General features: G+C 45.3%; 1 protein-coding gene across 1 annotated transcript in view; it reads right to left on the bottom strand.

Moving 5' to 3' along the window:
* Positions 1–16,672, bottom strand: part of BAHD1 (bromo adjacent homology domain containing 1) — a 106,738-nt gene that overhangs the window by 6,962 nt on the left and 83,104 nt on the right. Inside the window, exons 3-6 of the mRNA XM_015427217.1 lie at positions 15,045–15,406; positions 11,279–11,438; positions 8,727–8,803; positions 1,925–2,016 (exon numbers count right to left, since the gene is read on the bottom strand). Of these exons, the coding sequence (XP_015282703.1) occupies positions 1,925–2,016; positions 8,727–8,803; positions 11,279–11,438; positions 15,045–15,406 (691 nt within the window). The remainder of the gene's footprint in view (positions 1–1,924; positions 2,017–8,726; positions 8,804–11,278; positions 11,439–15,044; positions 15,407–16,672) is intronic.

The raw sequence follows: 16,672 nt of genomic DNA, 5'->3' as shown, positions 1-16,672 counted from the left end.
GGCGCTTTGCCAAGGCACAAAATCTGTCAAACAATTACATAATCATGACTAAGAAGAAGAAATGCTCATATAAACATGCAAGCCATATGAAGCTGCCTTACAATAAGCCAGACCAACCCCCCCCCCCCCCCCCCACCCAAAACGTCCGACACCCCCCCCCCCGTCCATGAAGGACAGTATTGTTTACTTTGATTGGCAGGGGCTCCCCAGGGCCTCAGGCAGAGAATCTGCTACTTGAGTTCTTTTACCTTGGAGATGTTAGGAGCTGAATCTGGGACATTTTGCCTGCAAAGCACATGATCTCTCTCTAAGCCAGGGCCACTCCCCAGACATCGCTGTCTGCCACAACAACTTGCTGAATCAGGAAGTCCCAAATTTTACTACCATGTACACCTTTCTAGCTGTTCCCATAGAAACCCTTGGCTCTGCGGGTGAGCATAAATTCGCTTACCACCCAAGCAGGCGGGGTTCAACTGGGCCTTCAGAGCAAGGTGATTTCTGCCACAACAACTTGCTGAATCAGGAAGTCCCAAATTTTACTACCATGTACACCTTTCTAGCTGTTCCCATAGAAACCCACTAACTGCCTGATTGTTGAAGTTCTGCTCCATGCCACCACCCCCCCCCAAACCTTTAAAAGTGGATCCACAGCTACCAGGGAAAGGGTGATTTCTGCAGTGGCGCTTCATCTATGAACTCCCTCCCCTGTTCACCTGATGCATACTCTGTTAAGCTGTTTCATGTCCCCAGGCCTTTGGTGGCTTGTGACTACATCTGCTGCTGCTCTTTGATTCTTATACTGCCTTTCCAAAGAACAGTGCACAAGCCTCATGGCAGATCTGATTTCTGTAGGAATTGTTTTTTAAAGAACTAAGACAGAGAAATGGGCAGTGTTAACACGGAGAACTCCCCTCTCCTGCTGCCTACAGACTTAGGTCCTTTCCGCATTTGCCTGCCACACACAGATTTTCTCAGTGTTGGAGTTGAGGCAATTTATGTCCACGGCAAAACAGCATCCAAATAACCCAGGGCACCAGCAGGCTGAAACCGGGGTGACCACTGAAGGGACGTAATGTAATGCAAAATGGGGGGGAAACCCAGAAGAAAAAGAAGGTTGGGCTTGATTTTAGTACAGAAGGGGGGGGGGGACCTGGATTAAACAGGAGCCTGAATTTGATTTTAGTGCAGAATTGCTTGGAGGACACCACGGTGAACATGGATTAAAAGGAGAGTGCAGAAAGGGCCTTATTGTGCAGAGGGAGTCAAAAAGTGACCAGACAAGGTACTGGCCATTTCTCCCCCTTACATGATAACTGTTCTAGTTTAACAGTTTAGATCTATCAGGGTTTAATCTAAAACTAAGGTATGCAACAATGAAGATGTCACAAAACAAAAGTCTGACACTTTCTGAATGGGTAATTTTGCAGGCTGCTCCTCACAGCCTGGACAAAACGAGGAAACTTTTGATAATGCACAAGATTTCAGGCACACTTAAAATTCTGGAATATTATGTAGTCTTAGGTACAGTGGGATTTTGATTATGGGTTGTTAGTTGGTTGTAATTTGCACAAAACTGAAATATTTTAAGAAGTTGCCTCACTTCTCAGTCTCTGCAAAATTCACTGAAGGAAGACGGGCAGACAGGTGAATAGTGAGTGAATAGTTGAAAAAAGAATAATACAAGAATAAACCAAAACAAGCAGTATTTCTGTTGATGTGCTCTCTCTTGGAGCCCCCAAGAACAATCTAAGAAAAACAGCAGAGGAGCCCCAAAGAGCCATGACACCTGCTACGGACACAGGCAGAGCAGACCCATCACACCAAAAGTAGTAGCACAGACTATAAACAAGGTGGCGGGCATGCAAGGCACACACCATTCTTCCATGGATCACTGAAAGAAAAGCAAGTTAACAGCACCACCTACCTGCAGTACTCTGCAAAGGTCAGAACGTAGCACTTTTCCTCAATACAGGCAACACTGTTTTCATCCTGATGTCGGGATGCAAAGATCTCGTTCTACAAGAGTGCACACAATGAAGATCACCTTATTATTAGATAAGACATATCCACACTCTTGCTGATGCTATTTATTTATTTATTTCCTTCAATTTATACCCTGCCCTCCCTACAAAGCAGGCTCAGGGTGGGTTCCAACCCATAATAATCTGCTAAGTGCAGATTTACATCATAAAAACAGAACACAGCATACACAACAAATACAATAAAATAAGCAAAACACTAATACTTTAAAATAGATTATACCTCAACAGGCCCATAAGAGCCACTCATAGGGGGAAGGAAGGGGGAGGGGCCAGATTGAATTGGATACCCGCTGCCTCAACCGAAGGCCTGGCAGAAGAGCTCTTATCTTGCAGGCCCTGAGGAACTGTAGAAGCTCTCGCAGGGCCCTAATTTCTGATGGGAGCTCAATTCCACCAGGCAGGGGCCAAGGCCAAAAAAGCCCTGGCCCTAGCTGAGGCAAGCTGGACAGAGGGCAAGTGTTGATTCGAAGAGTACGTTGCCCTCCGGGGCTCATATGGGGAGAGGCGGTCTCGAAGGTATGCAGGCCCCTGGCCGTATAGGCCTTTAAAGGTAAGAACCAGCACCTTGAAATGGATCCAGTATTCTATAGGCAGCCAGTGCAGTTCGCACAGCACTGGTTGGATGTGGACCCGCACAGGCAGCAACATCAGTACCCATGCCGCTACATTCTGCACCAGCTGCAATTTCCAGAGCAGAGTCAAGGGCAGCCCCATGTAGAGAGAATTCCAGTAATCTAGCCTGGAAGGGATAATTGCATGGATCACTGCAGTCAGGTTATGATGGGCAAGATATGGGGCCAACTGCCTGACCCGCCTCAGATGGAAAAAGTCTGATCTGGCTGTGGCAGTGACCTGGGCCTCCATAGACAATGAGGCATCCAGGAACACTCCCAGGCTCTTTTATCTTCGGTGCCAGTACCAACTGGGCCCTGCCAAAGGCTGGGAGCCCAATGGCCAACCCCGCCCCCCATGGCCCAAGTGCAGGACCCCCATCTTCGATGGATTCAACTTCAGTCTGCTCTGCTGTAACCAACCAGCCACAACCTGTAATGCCCTGTCCAGATGTTTGGGGGTAGAGTTTGGGCATCTGTCCATTAGCTGGTAGAGCTGGGTGTCATCAGCATACTGGTGACAGCCCACCCCATATCTCCAAATAATCTGGGCAAGGGGGCGCATATAGATATTGAACAGCATTGGGGGGGAAATCGTGCCCTGCAGCACCCTACAATCAAGTGGGTGTCACTGAGACAGCTTCCCTCCCAGCGTCACCCTCTGTCCCCGACCTTGGAGAAAGGAGGCCAACCACTGTAAGGCTAGTCCCCATATCCCCACATCGGCAAGGTGGTGGGTAAACAAGTCATGGTCGACCGTATCGAACGCTGTTGACAGATCAAGGAGAATCAGCAGTGCTGATCTGTCTTGATCCAGATATCTCTGGAGATCATCTACCAATGCAACCAACACAGTCCCCGTTCCATGGGTAGGATGAAAACCAGACTGGAAAGGATCCAGGGTATTAGCATCCTCCAGGAACACCTGGAGCTGTGTTGCCACTGCCCTCTCTACTACCTTGCCCAGAAATGGTAAATTAAGATACCGGGTGTTAGTTACTAAGAACCATTGGGTCCAAAGATGATTTTTGTAAAGGAAGGGGCGAACCACTGCCTCTTTCAAACTCGCTGGGAAAGTCCCCATTGAAAGGGACAAGCTAATTCAGGGAGGTCCCACTCCCCATCACATCACTGCAAGATTTAATTAGCCACAATGGGCAGGGATCAAGAGGACAAGTGGTAGGCTTCGCTGCTGCCAAGGTCATCCTGGGTGAGCAGACTGAAGTGGTCCAAGACTGGACCTGAAGATGGACAAGGGGCTTCCAGTTCTCTTATTGTATCAAGCATGGGTGGGAGGACATGGTGAAATGCCAAGACTTTATCGGCAAAAGGGCTCGCAAACACCTAGCAATTTCCATTTTCCTAGCATTTGGAATGCACTGAGGCAAAGATGTCAAGGATGAATTATTCTAAATAATTGTGCCAGGTCCGAGCTTGCAAACACAATGGAGGCTGCATAGAAATTCTTCTTAGCAGCCTTACCACCATCTCGTAGGTTCTCATAAATGACCTATAAGATGTTCTTGTGGCTTCATCAAGGGCTCGTTGCCACCTTCTCTCTAGCCAACTTAGCTCCCACTTCATCTGCCTCAGCTCCGGGGTATACCATGGAGCTAATTTGGTGTGAGGGAGTAGAGGGTGCTGGGGAGTGATCTCATCAATGGCTCAGGAGAGATTGCTTTGCCAGTCCTCCACCTCCTCATCCAATGAACCACCTGGGGGAATTGGATCCCGCAGAGCTTCCTGGAACCTATTGGGTTCCATTTGGCTCTGCGGGTGAGCATAAATTCGCTTGCCACCCAAGCAGGCGGGGTTAGGCCTGTTCAACTGGGCCTTCAGAGCAAGGTGATCTGACCATGGAACTGCATCAGCAGTTATCCGATCCATTATAATCCCTGAGGCAAAGATAAGATCCAGCGTGTGACCTGCTTGGTGTGTGGGAGCCAAAACAAACTGGGTGAGTCCCAGTGCTGCCATGGATAACACTAGGTCTGTGCCCTGCAAGGAGGTTGCATCATCAGCATGGACATTGAAATCACCCAGAACTAAAAGCCTGGGAGACTCCAATGCCCGGCCTGATATGGCCTCCAACAGATCCAGCAGGGCATTTGCTGGTGCGTTGGGTGGATGGTACACCAGCCAAATGGCCAAACTCTCCTTGGCATCTCACACCAGACCAACACATTCAGTGCCAGCAATCTTTGGCCCGGGGAGCTCTCTGAAGGAGAAACCCTCCCAAATTAGCAACACCACTCCTCCACCCGCCTAGCTGTCCGGGACTGGTGAAGGACTGAGAAGCCGGGGGGAGGGGGGAAGAGTTGATTCAAAGCAACTGTTTTGCCCTCTTTGACCCTGGTCTCAGTCACACAGGCTAGGTCTACTGCCTGCTCCACCAGATAATTCTGGAAGATGGCGATCTTATTATTAATAGACCTGGTATTAAACAACACCCGTGTCGAAGACGGGTAAGATTTCCTATCCCCACAGCCAACATTTTTCAAGATGGGATGAAGACAGCAAGGAAGCCGAGCATTTCTACATCTCAGACTCCTTCCTCTAAGTTGCCTGATCTCCCACCACCACACTTCCCCTGCCCCATTATTACTGGGATCCCTGGCCCTCCCATGGCCTCCCCCCCCCAGATCTTATAAGCCAGAAGTACTCTCACTAAGTATCTGGAGGTAACAGTGACAATAGAGTATCATGGTCAATATTTCTATCAGCTATACATCCAACCCAGATGGCATCAATAATACAAACCCTCAACCAGATTTAAATCCAATAATTAAATTTAGTCAGCAGAAACCCTAACTACAAATCCTTCTCCCTCCCACCCAAACTACCCCTCCTACTTCATTCTCTATACCAGAAGTAGAAAAAAAAAATTAAGCCAGCTACCAAAATTTTATTTATTTCTTCAATTTATATCCTGCCCTCCCCGCTGAGGCAGGATATATGTAAAATGCATAAAACAACACAATTAGCTAAGTAATTAATTATAATGGGTGAAAATAACAATCTAAAATCAGCCTAACCAAACCTAGCACTAAAATGCAATAATTCATAGAAGACTAGAGCAGCTACCACAAAGCCTGTTATGACATGCATATCTATGCTTGCAGCTTTGGATACAGCTTGTCCAAGGAACGGGGGTAGAAAGGGCCATCAAGTTACAGCCGACTTACGGCAACCCTGTGGGGTTTTCAAGGCGAGAGACACTGCCTGCCTCTGCATAGCAACCCTGGAATTCCTTGGTGGTCTCCCATCCAAACACTAACCAAGGTCAACCCTGTTTAGCATCTGAGATTTGACTAGCCTGGTCAGGGCAGTCCAAAGAAACAGGCCAACAATTTGTGTTCCTATTAGGTGTAAGTATAAGGCAAAACTTTAAGGGGAAAACCCATGAACTTACTTCAACTGGAATCTAATTAGTGAGATCATAAGTTATGTGGAATGAGGCCTATGCTAACCAGCAGGCCTAATACCAAGGCACCATTGAAATAGCTATGATGTAGTTTGATCGCCAACGTCTAAGGGTTAAGTTTATAGTTTTACCTTGATTTTGTTTTAATGTTAACGTTGTAACCCACCCTGAGCCCACCTGTGGGAAGGGCAGGACAGAAATTGAATCAAATAAATAAATAAATGAAATGAGTGGCTGATGCAGGATTCTTGGAAGTAAATCCCAGGCAGGTCACAGAGGCTTGTTCCCTGCTAAGTGGGCACAGGAGGTGTATCTTTAATCAAAGTTCAGCATCCATTTGATTATTCTGGACACACTATAATTGACATGTTTCATATACTGGTAAAGATATACAGTAAGAAAGGCAGAAGCAGAGCCTCTGAAGGCCTGTATGGGGTACTGGTAAAAGTACTGGACTCAGGACTGGGAAAGGCTGTGCTCAAATTCCCATTCTATCAGCTTGCTGGAAAGATAAAATGGAAGAGGGAGGAACTGCGTATGCCACACCCTGAACTCTGTGGAGGAAGGATGGAATAAAATAAAAGTAATAAGAGACAGGCAAATAGCTTTATAAAGCTTCATAGTGGACAAAAAGAGGCATTTCTCACAGCGAGCATAATTTTTACTACTACTATGTATGCACAGAAATCTTTATTTTAAATTTTTTAATAAGATACCCCAATTCTATAAACCCGAGCATATACATTTAAGTGATGACTTCCCCACAGCTGTATATATCATTACTTATTAACAAATGTCCCGCAGATAAATATTAGATTTTAATATCTTAAAAATAAGTCACAGGTATACCACTTTTAGATTTTTTTGACCCTACCCATGCTGACCTATGGTTCTTACTGCCTTTCTGAGAAGTCAAGATTACTGGGGAAAAATTAATTGGAATCTAATGTGATGGTATTTTTTACTGTATTGTCACTTTCCTTGGGCCTGGCTATCCATGTTTACATTTATGAAAATGTAAGTGATGGAGCTAAAACAGAACTCGGCCAAGATCATCAATGCAGTTCAGACACCCCCCCTTCTTCACCCACAAAGACTGAAGTGACAAGGCATAAAGGCCACAGCTCAGTTGAGGAACATATACTTCCTCAGCATATAAGGTCCCAGAGTCTATACCCAACACTTCTAGTTTTAAAAAAACCTGACTGCTAGTGGGGTTGGGCTCAAAATAAGACTGTCATAACACTCAACGCAACAACTGTCAACTCAGGATATGGCAGCTTCAAATGCTACCTTATTCAGCTTGTTTCTTTCGATCCCTGACCTCCACATGAACCGCTGTGAATTAGATCCCCTTTCCTCACAAACTCCTTCCACTTGGTCACAGTACAGTTTTAAACTGAAGGCAAATGCTCTCTTGCCCTTGAGCCAGTCAAGACCTGAAGTGGTCAGGAGTGGCTAATTCATCTCTAGCAGCTAGACATCTTGTCTGAAACTACTTTAATAAACAAATTGGCAGGGGAGTTGAAAGGGGGGAGAAGAGGAAGCATTGTTACCCGTCATCGTTAACAACAAAACAGTTGGAAAAAGACAATTTCCTTCCCTACAAGAGACCTATTAACTGGGTAAAAGACATTTAGATCTTCCATAACAACAAGCCCCCATAACATAATAAAAAAGAGGTCTGGACCCCCCCCCAAAAAAAGTCATCTGAGAACTCTGTATATTTTAAGGTCTCTTTTACCTAATTTTTGTACCTTGTAATTTGGGCAAGGACTATTTTAGGGAAGGCCATTGAGAAGGGGTAAAACTGAGGGTAATATTTCAGGGATCCTGATTACTCCAAGGGCCCGTGGAACAAGCAAGTCATGTGATCTGTTGTCATATGACGTTGGGGCAATGTGATTTTTGTCAGGGGGTGCCTATGGTGACCCCTTGACAGTTCTGATTTTAGGGATGCAACCTGCAACACATTCCAACATATCTTTCTTGGAGCTATCACCATGGATCCAGCAATGCTCAAATGGAAAAAGAATCCTATTTAGTGTTGTTCTGCTTGTGGATGGGATTGCGCAAGATCTGTAACATCTACTGCTCCCATCCTAGTTTGCTCACAAACACAACATACACTTGTAAAATCATGTACCCCATACAACAATCTCTTTCCTCTCCCATGCTGTACATTGGGGAGCCATTCTGAGAATGAAAAAAACTGCTTGGTTCACTTCTTTAAGTCCTGGGATAGGTTGCATAATATCATGCACAAGTAGAAACACAAGTGGGGATACAAGTAAGTATGACTTAGTACAAGTGGCTCCCTGGCTCTTTTCCCTGCATTTCTGCACGTGCAAAAGCTCTAGCACAAGCCGAAATTTTGCACTGGATCCAACCAGCCAGCAGGTTTACAGAACAGCTGGCTGACTGTCAGATTATGAATGCTTTGGTTGAGGTTGAAGATGAACCATTTTTATAGGTTTCTTATAGATTACTTGCCTTCTCATGCAATGCCACAAATTTTACCTATTCAAACAAAGTGAGTAACATGTAAAGAGGTGGCTTAGCATATACAACATGTTTTTAAATGCTCAAGATTTGCATAAGGCGGGTGTGTTAATTCCAGTAAACACCCTGTGGGACTCGACAACTCACTTGATGCATGCTAGGATTGCGGCCTCCCTGAGTGTGCTCCGGTCTATAATACCACAGGAGGCTCATCATCAGCTCCCCTGAAGGAGAGAAAGGTAGATGTTAAGAAAACCTGAGCAGCAGAAGGAAGCACAGTAATAAGATTATCCCATTTAATGATGAAGACAGAAGTAATGTGAGACAGATTTCACAGCCAAAATGACAGATGTGCACACCTGCGAACTAAATGCGGCTCAGCCATCACCCATGCACCCCTCATGTGCTTTCTGAGCATTTTTTTTCCTAAAAATAAAATGCCCTATGAACATTCATGCATTTATCTCCCCCTTATTTTATTTTTTAAAAAACTTTTGAAGTGTGAAACTGCTCTTTGGGACATGGGGAAGAGAGGGGAGAAAGAAGCTTGCTGGTGACATCACAAGGGGCTACACAGCCAGTTTCTATCTCGGAGTTGCACACTCCCCCCCCCCCCCCATAGCTGGACCCTGGAGAGCTGCAATTGGGGTGATCACAGCAAGTGCTTTCAGAACAGTACCACTGCTCTGAAACTGTCATTTCTTCACCCTTCAACATTATAATATATGGAGAGCAGCTTTAACTTTGGTAGCACTGAAAATGGTTCAGGTCAGTTGTTAAAATGACAGTTTTGGCTGTGAGCTGTTTATGCCTCCTTCAAAGTGTTCAGCCCCAAAGCCAGATGATTGGAGGGGGGCACTGGGGAGCATGACGTCACTTCTGACATAAAAAAACCCAATAAAAATCTCCCTTGCCTACCCAGCCCCATGCACCCCTCCTAGTGCTCCAACACCCCATGGCAGGGCCCAGCCGTCGCTTCACCGGGAAGGGGGTGGCGGGGAGACTCAGCAGCAGTCAGCCCTGCACACGCTCTCTTCTCAGTGGCCCACTTGAGGAGCCATGAGCTGTGGTTGTTCCTCCTGCTTCAGCTGCCGGCCTCTGCCTCCTCTCCAAGCTCAGCCAGTGGGCAGGCGGGCTCCGGCTGGAAGTCACGAAGCATCAGGAAGAGCTGGCAAGGCTGCGGCAACTGCCCACAAGGGTGAGGAGCATGGCGCACCGGGGGTGGGTCGATCTGACATCCTCCCGGAGTGGAGGGAATGCAGATTTGGGAGGGGGTGCTGCTGCCCCCACCTAGCTACAGCCCTGAAAGTGTTCTTCAGCTCTTTGCAATAATAGTGGCAGCTGAATGCTGGCAACTGGGCAGGCCCGTTACAGAGAGAGGTGCTACTCAGCTATGGATTCAGATTCATTAGAGAACTTTTAGGAACCCACATGATATTCTTCCTCTGGCACCCCATCACTTCAGATGTTCATCATATTACTTTACAGAATACGGTTTCTGCTTTAAAAAAAATTACTTTGAAATCTTGAACCATCTTCAGCAAGTACAGAAGTTGTATTAGAATGGATTGCTGCCAGAGAAAGACTATGCTCCCTATGCTCCCCCCCCACTGCCAGCAAATCAGTGTTATTTCTTTGCTCTCACCTGCAATGCAGAATGATGTTAGCTGCTAGAAGCAAGACAATCAACTAAGTAGAAAAATCAGAACTTTATACTATTTCCCAGACTGCAAACTGTAAAGACCATTAGCCTAATTAGAGGTTTATGACATTCTGGCTGTTACAAAATCATGTGGGAGCAGCTGTTTCTAAGACGTTAAAGAGTCATCAGATCACTACAAGTGTTTCCAGGGCAAACATCTCCAAGCGCTGGGCCTGAGCCAGCACTGAGAAGCTGCCATTCCCAAGGCCGACAGTGAGAATCAGGAGTTCAGAGATCACTGTAAAAATGCACTAAAATAATTATTCTTCCCTCTCCTGCCCTGCCCTTGAGCACCTTGGTTGGACAGGGTCTAGTAAATGCTGCCCAAGTACCTTCTTGGTGGTCAACGGTCTTCCCCAACATGACAGAAGACATCTAGGGCATTGTCTAATTTTGTGCTGAGACAGAAGTGCTGCGACTTGGCCCCAAAGGCCAAGTCACAGCAGGCTGGGAGCCATATTATCAGCACCAGCGGAGTCACAAGGAGCACCTCTTACACCACTACACATCATGCAAGGTGCACCAAACAAGAAGTCACCCCAGAAATGCACATGCCTTGGCAGCACCCTTTATTTTATCACACACACACACACACACACAATCTGGGCACTGCTAGTTTATTCATGGTCTCTGGGCCTGATCTTGGGGGTTATAATCATTGCCTTCAAAACTATACATTTGCTTAAGTCACCCAGGAGTGCTTTACCAAACCCATCCTTGGCTCCACAAAGACCTCCAACACAGTGAGCGTGGAAGCCCTTCAGCTCGCTTATAATTTGAGTACAGCCACAAATACATTGAGGAGGTCGGGGTAGAAGTGCCAAGGGCAAGCCGGACAGAATGACCTTCAGTTCCCTTCCCGATCTATAGATCTCGATAAACAAGTTCAATATTAGCTAATTCTACAATCCATCTGTCGCCGGTCACATTCCTTGCCATTTTTCCTCTGCTGCCAAGACAGCAGAATCTTCTAAGGGTAAACTTGTCTCTCTAGTACCTGTTTTAGGATCTTCCCATAAAGCAGATATCTTTGCCACATAAGGCATAGACTTCTTTCGTGGTCCTGATTTCAGGAGCACTGTGTCGCGGACTCGGATGATTTCTCCGTCTCTCTCCACAGCTTGGTAGCTCTTGCGAACAGCTGGCTCGGGTTCATTCTACAAATATTGACAAGGAAGAGCGCCAAGAAAAGAAGTGAGGCTGAAAAACAATGCTGAGAAATAGACACCGGCTTCCTTTAATCCACCTACACAGAGTCAAAAGCTTTCTGCCAAAAAGGGTGTGCCTTTGCTGCTAGAGAAGCCATGGAAAAGCTGTGCTGCACCAAAAACCACACGATGCGTCTCCTCTCCCAGCAGGTTAAATTTCAGAAGCAAAACATACTGCTCAGATGAAAGGCAAAGATTATTAATCTGAGAAAAACACACAAACACACATTCAAGTTACTTTAGCTAGCTTGCACCAGTTGTTCGCTAAAAGGCTCTGTAACAGGCATGCTGTTTTAGCATCCGGCTTAAGACAAGAATACATTAGTGCTTCTACTAGAAGGATTAGCTTTAAACTCTCCTGAGTAGAAAGCAACACAGCCCAGTCCACTCATACCAAGGTGTTTTGGCACAAAACCATTGCAGGATCAAGGCCAGCAGCCACTTCATGTTTTTTGTAAATACACAACTTGTAAGTCTGCAATTTGTTTATGGAAATGTGTGTGCTTCAGAACACAGGAATCAAAGCACTACTGAATTACCAAGTTCCAATGTATGCACTAAACATCAAACCCCTGAATCTACTTTAGAACAAGCAAGCTTGGAGTGTGGATACCTGTAAGCAATATTATGTTAGCATTGGCCTTAGGAGCTGGAATATGGCAAGCTGATACCAGTTGTACATATGGAACATTTTAATTCACAGTCCTCTAGGTTGATGGACTGTGCTATGTTGCAGAATGCTTCTTCAGATATAGCAGTCTTTTTCATTGCTGTTTTCATTCATTCCCAATATTGTGATGCTCCATACATCAAGGATAACTATTTTACGCTGCTGCACATTCCTTAGAAGTCCTTTTGATTTTTTTTAAAAAATGTTATTTATTACACTCGGGACACAATCAGTTCAGTCTGGAAGATCCACAGAAGCCAAAGGGACTATCCAAGAGGAGAGGGTTTGTACAAAGTACCCTTATTTGCAAATTCTTAAAAAATCACTTTGAGTAACTAGCTCACTGGACACTGACTCAAAATGACAGACTTGGCAAAAGATTCTCAAGACTAAGGGTCCAATCCTGAGAGAGATTCGGCGGGGTGGACCTTACCCCTATCCTACCAGTCCACTAAGCAAAGTCTATTTACTTATTTGTTCATTAAGATATTCATACCCCACTCTTCTTTGTGGCTCCTTTGGAGAAAGAGCCACTTAAGTTGGAGGGACTCCTTTGGTCAACAGAAGGCTCCTGGGAGTACGGTTGGATCCGCCCCCACTATCCAACCAGAGGGAGTGTACTCTGAATACAACTTCCACAATTTTGTCAAAGATTTACTTGAGTGGTGTTGGGGAAGGAGGGGTGTCATATTCTAACAGCACCACAGACCAAAATATCACCATAGGATGCATTTGCAGAACAGTAAGGGCTGCAGTGGCTCAGAGATTAAGACGCTGAGCTACAGACCAGAAAGTTGGTTGTTCAGCAGTTCGAGACCCGGGTGCCACATGATGGAGTGAGCTCCCGTCTCTGGCCCCAGCTCTTGCCAACCTAGCAGTTTGAAAGCAACAAACTGCAAGTAGATAAATAAGTACCACTTTGGTGAGAAGGTAACAGCGTTCTGTGCACCTCGGCATTTAGTCATGCCGGCCACATGACCACAGAGAAATCTTCAGACAGCGCTGGCTCTTCAGCTTGGAAATGGAGATGAGCACAGCCCCCTAGAGTTGGATTCGACTGGCTTTCGAACAAGGGAAACCTTTACCTTTTAACTGAAATGTACATGCCTGCACTGACAATGAAGGCATTTATTGCGTTTCTGCACAGCCATATTTCTTTTCCTCATAAGCTAATGAATGTTATGTCTGAAGCACATCTACGGTCTGTAAGCCAGGGAAAAAAACTGAAGTTTGGAATCCTAGTTTGCAGGGCAAACACAAAGCACTGTTTGTCAGTCTGAATGCAAAACCACGGTCTGCTGCAAAAAGGAAAGTGCCGAACAGGCAAGAAGAGGACAAAGGGCAGAGCACATGAGGATCCCTCAGATCTGCTCGTGTAACGGCAAACCACGGTTTATTGTTCCATTCAGACCAAGCCAGGAAGCTCTGCGTTTATCGCAGTATGACAGTAACACAACATGCAAATTCAAACTTGTTTTAAGTTAAGATTGTGGTAACAAAGGGGGGAGGGAGACTATGTTCTTGCAGAGGAAGCATCCTGAAAGAAATTACAGCACACTACAGTGCTGGGTACTAGGCCAACCCTATTCATGGAGTCAGAATGAAGTATTCGGCTCACAGATTTTGGGGATATTATTATAGAGCAGCAAAATTATACTGGAAGCACAGTTTGAATTTTCTGCCCCAAAATACCAAAATGTCAATTCAACTTTCTGCTCAGGTTCAAATCAGTAGTCATGAACAAATCTCAGGTTTGTTTGTGATCAGTATGAACCTGGTTAATTTCCAGATATATATGTTTGCTCCACACAGCATGCCAAGACTGAAAATGGAAGTCTTAAAACTCAAATTAGTTGCAATGTCTAAATAAAGGCATCATCACTGAAGTTTGTCTCGTTCCTAACAGAGATTCTTGACCTAACTTTAATCCTGGCTAAGAATCTAATAGTGCAACCTTAAGCACAGTTATACCTTTCTAAACTTCTACGGGCTTAGAGGGGTAAGTCTGTTGAAGACGGCGCTGTAAGTTACTGGAATAGAACTAATCCTCGGCAAGTGAAGGCCCGTACATTCACATGTCACGAATCACTGAAGAGTGAAGACTTCTACCTGCAATCAAGGCATGCTGAGCAACGAGGGATCCTATGATGCTGGCAATTATCCAGGTTTGCGCCCATCATTATTTATTACATCTAAATTGCCCCTCAAAGTAGAAGCCTGGTTGCTGATGACCACATGGGAAAAGAGGAAAGCAAAAAATCTTTGGTGTTTTTTCTGGTAAAGGCTTGTCCTGCAGAGTACGACAGAATAGAATTCTTTGGCACTGGCATTACCAATTGGGGCAGGGGAGGCACAGTGCGCCAACGTTTCCTCCACCCACGTATTTGACCTACACAAATACATGCCAAGATTTCTCTCTCTCTCTCTCTCTCTCTCTCTGTTTTATCCTCTTTTTCTCATGCCAAATATTTTTGGAAGTGTCCATTTTCTACGTATATCATATTAGATTTTCACAATACCCTTCTTAAGGACAATTTATTCTGAATGCTGTTAAAAACTGAGTTCATATGTTTCCAAAGGCAAGCTAGGACTATCTCCCTCGTGTCACTGTCCTAACTTCAGGACTGTCACAATGCACACAGCTGTTCTTGTTAACAAGGCTTGGCATAGCTAAGGCTGACCAGCAATTACTAAGCCACAGGATCTTCCCCAACAAACAGACATGGGGGTTTCTGGTATAAAGCCAGAGTATAATAAACAAGGCTGCTGAAAACTCAGCATAGAATAAGTTAGTTTGGGAAGAAGAGCTGATTTTGCTTTGTCAAACAGTATTCTTGGCACTACACACAGAAAGAAAAGAAAATAGTGGGTTGCAGAATGCTTACCACAACATAGACAGCCTTCTCAGAAGCTGCTCCGACAGGTACCCAGCCATTCGTGGCTCTCCTCCGGTTAATGCGCTGCTGCTTCGGATGAGAGTGAGTCCCAGCCGTTTTGCTGTCAGACACATGTAAACAGCTGGTAGAATTCCGGAGACCGGATTTAGAGCCGCTGGGGGGCTTGGAGCTCTGCGGGCACTCACGGGCCATAGTCTGGGGCTCCGAGTTGGGCGTCTGCAAGTGAGGAACAGGTTCTGCAGCTGGTGGCACACTGGGTACCGGACATCCTGAGAGTGGGTGGGCAGGTGAAACAGGGTGCCCTGCCACAGGGATTGTGAGGCTCAGCTGGTCCAGGGACTTGCAGCTGTCTGCAGGGAGATTTGGGAGGGATGGGGGGGGGGGGAGAAAAAGCACAAAATATAGTATGAAATGTTGCTGCTCAGGGATAAAGACTCAATCTCCCAGGATTATTGTGCTGTTTCATGAGGGGAAGATTGCAAAGCCCTGTATAACAATGACTAAGCACAAATATTAACATCTGAAACTACGCACCATACCTCAGAACAGTTCTGTTTTATTATGTCATTCTTAGTCAGTCGTTAGGAATGGTATTTTGGCCTTAAGATATTTTTTTTGCCGTCTCCAGTTCTTCTTTCTTCTCCACTACAATTTACAAAGCACTTTCAAAGAGTGCAAAATCCCCCAGAACAGTTTGAAACATGACACCTTCATTTATCTTCCTCTTCCCCCCACCACCGTTGAAGCAACTTTTTAGGTCCTATGATCAGTGAGTGGGATAAAAGAAATTCATAAGCAGGTTTTTTTTGTTTAAGTTGAGAGACCGTGTGATTCCAGTAACAGGATTGCTGTACCTATCTGTGCTATCAGATGCTGTTTCAGTGTTGCCTTTATGCCATGACTGTCCACATTCTGATAGTTCCAGCGAGAGTGCTAATTCAAGAGTTACAGGTAAATTCAAAGACAATCTATAGAGTTTCACCAGAGAATGCTCTCCTGAATTTGCAACCTAAGTTCAAACACCTAAAGCAACTTCAGCTCTTAGTGGATGCCAAACACCTGGCATAGCTTGTAGAGTAACTTCAGGCTTTTGTGAGTGAAATATCTACCCTTGAGCCATTTTCAACTGACCTGGTTTTGGGAACAAGACATCTTTGGCTGCTCTGATGGATGATCTACAATTTCAAATGGACAGACACAATACCTCATTACTGATCCTTCTTGATCTGTCTGTAACTTTTCAGTTTTGCTAAAGTGCCCAAGGCTTTCTGAAGGTTTTTGTCATTTATGTCAAAGAATACACACATGTACTATATCAGGAAGGCTGAGTCATTTGTGTGAATATTGAAATGTGGAGTTCTCCAAGGCTCAACACCCTTGCCAATGCTTCTCAACATTTATGTCAAGCCACTAACTCAATAGTGATACATATAACATACTAAGCCTCCGGAAGCAGCTGCATCTATCTTAAAAACCAATGTCTGAAAGCTGTGCTCAAGTGCTTGAAAGGCAACAAGCAGAACCTGAATCCAGTAAGACAGCAGCGATGCCGACTGGGAAGTGGATATTCTGGAGGGGACTGACTTGCCAATGGTGTGAAGTTTGGTAAAGAGCTT

Source organism: Gekko japonicus, unplaced genomic scaffold (genome assembly GCF_001447785.1).
Source record: "Gekko japonicus isolate JY-2015 unplaced genomic scaffold, Gekko_japonicus_V1.1 scaffold1077, whole genome shotgun sequence".
In the NCBI taxonomy this organism is placed as follows: domain Eukaryota; kingdom Metazoa; phylum Chordata; class Lepidosauria; order Squamata; family Gekkonidae; genus Gekko; species Gekko japonicus.
This window is presented reverse-complemented; position numbering and strand designations above follow the sequence as displayed.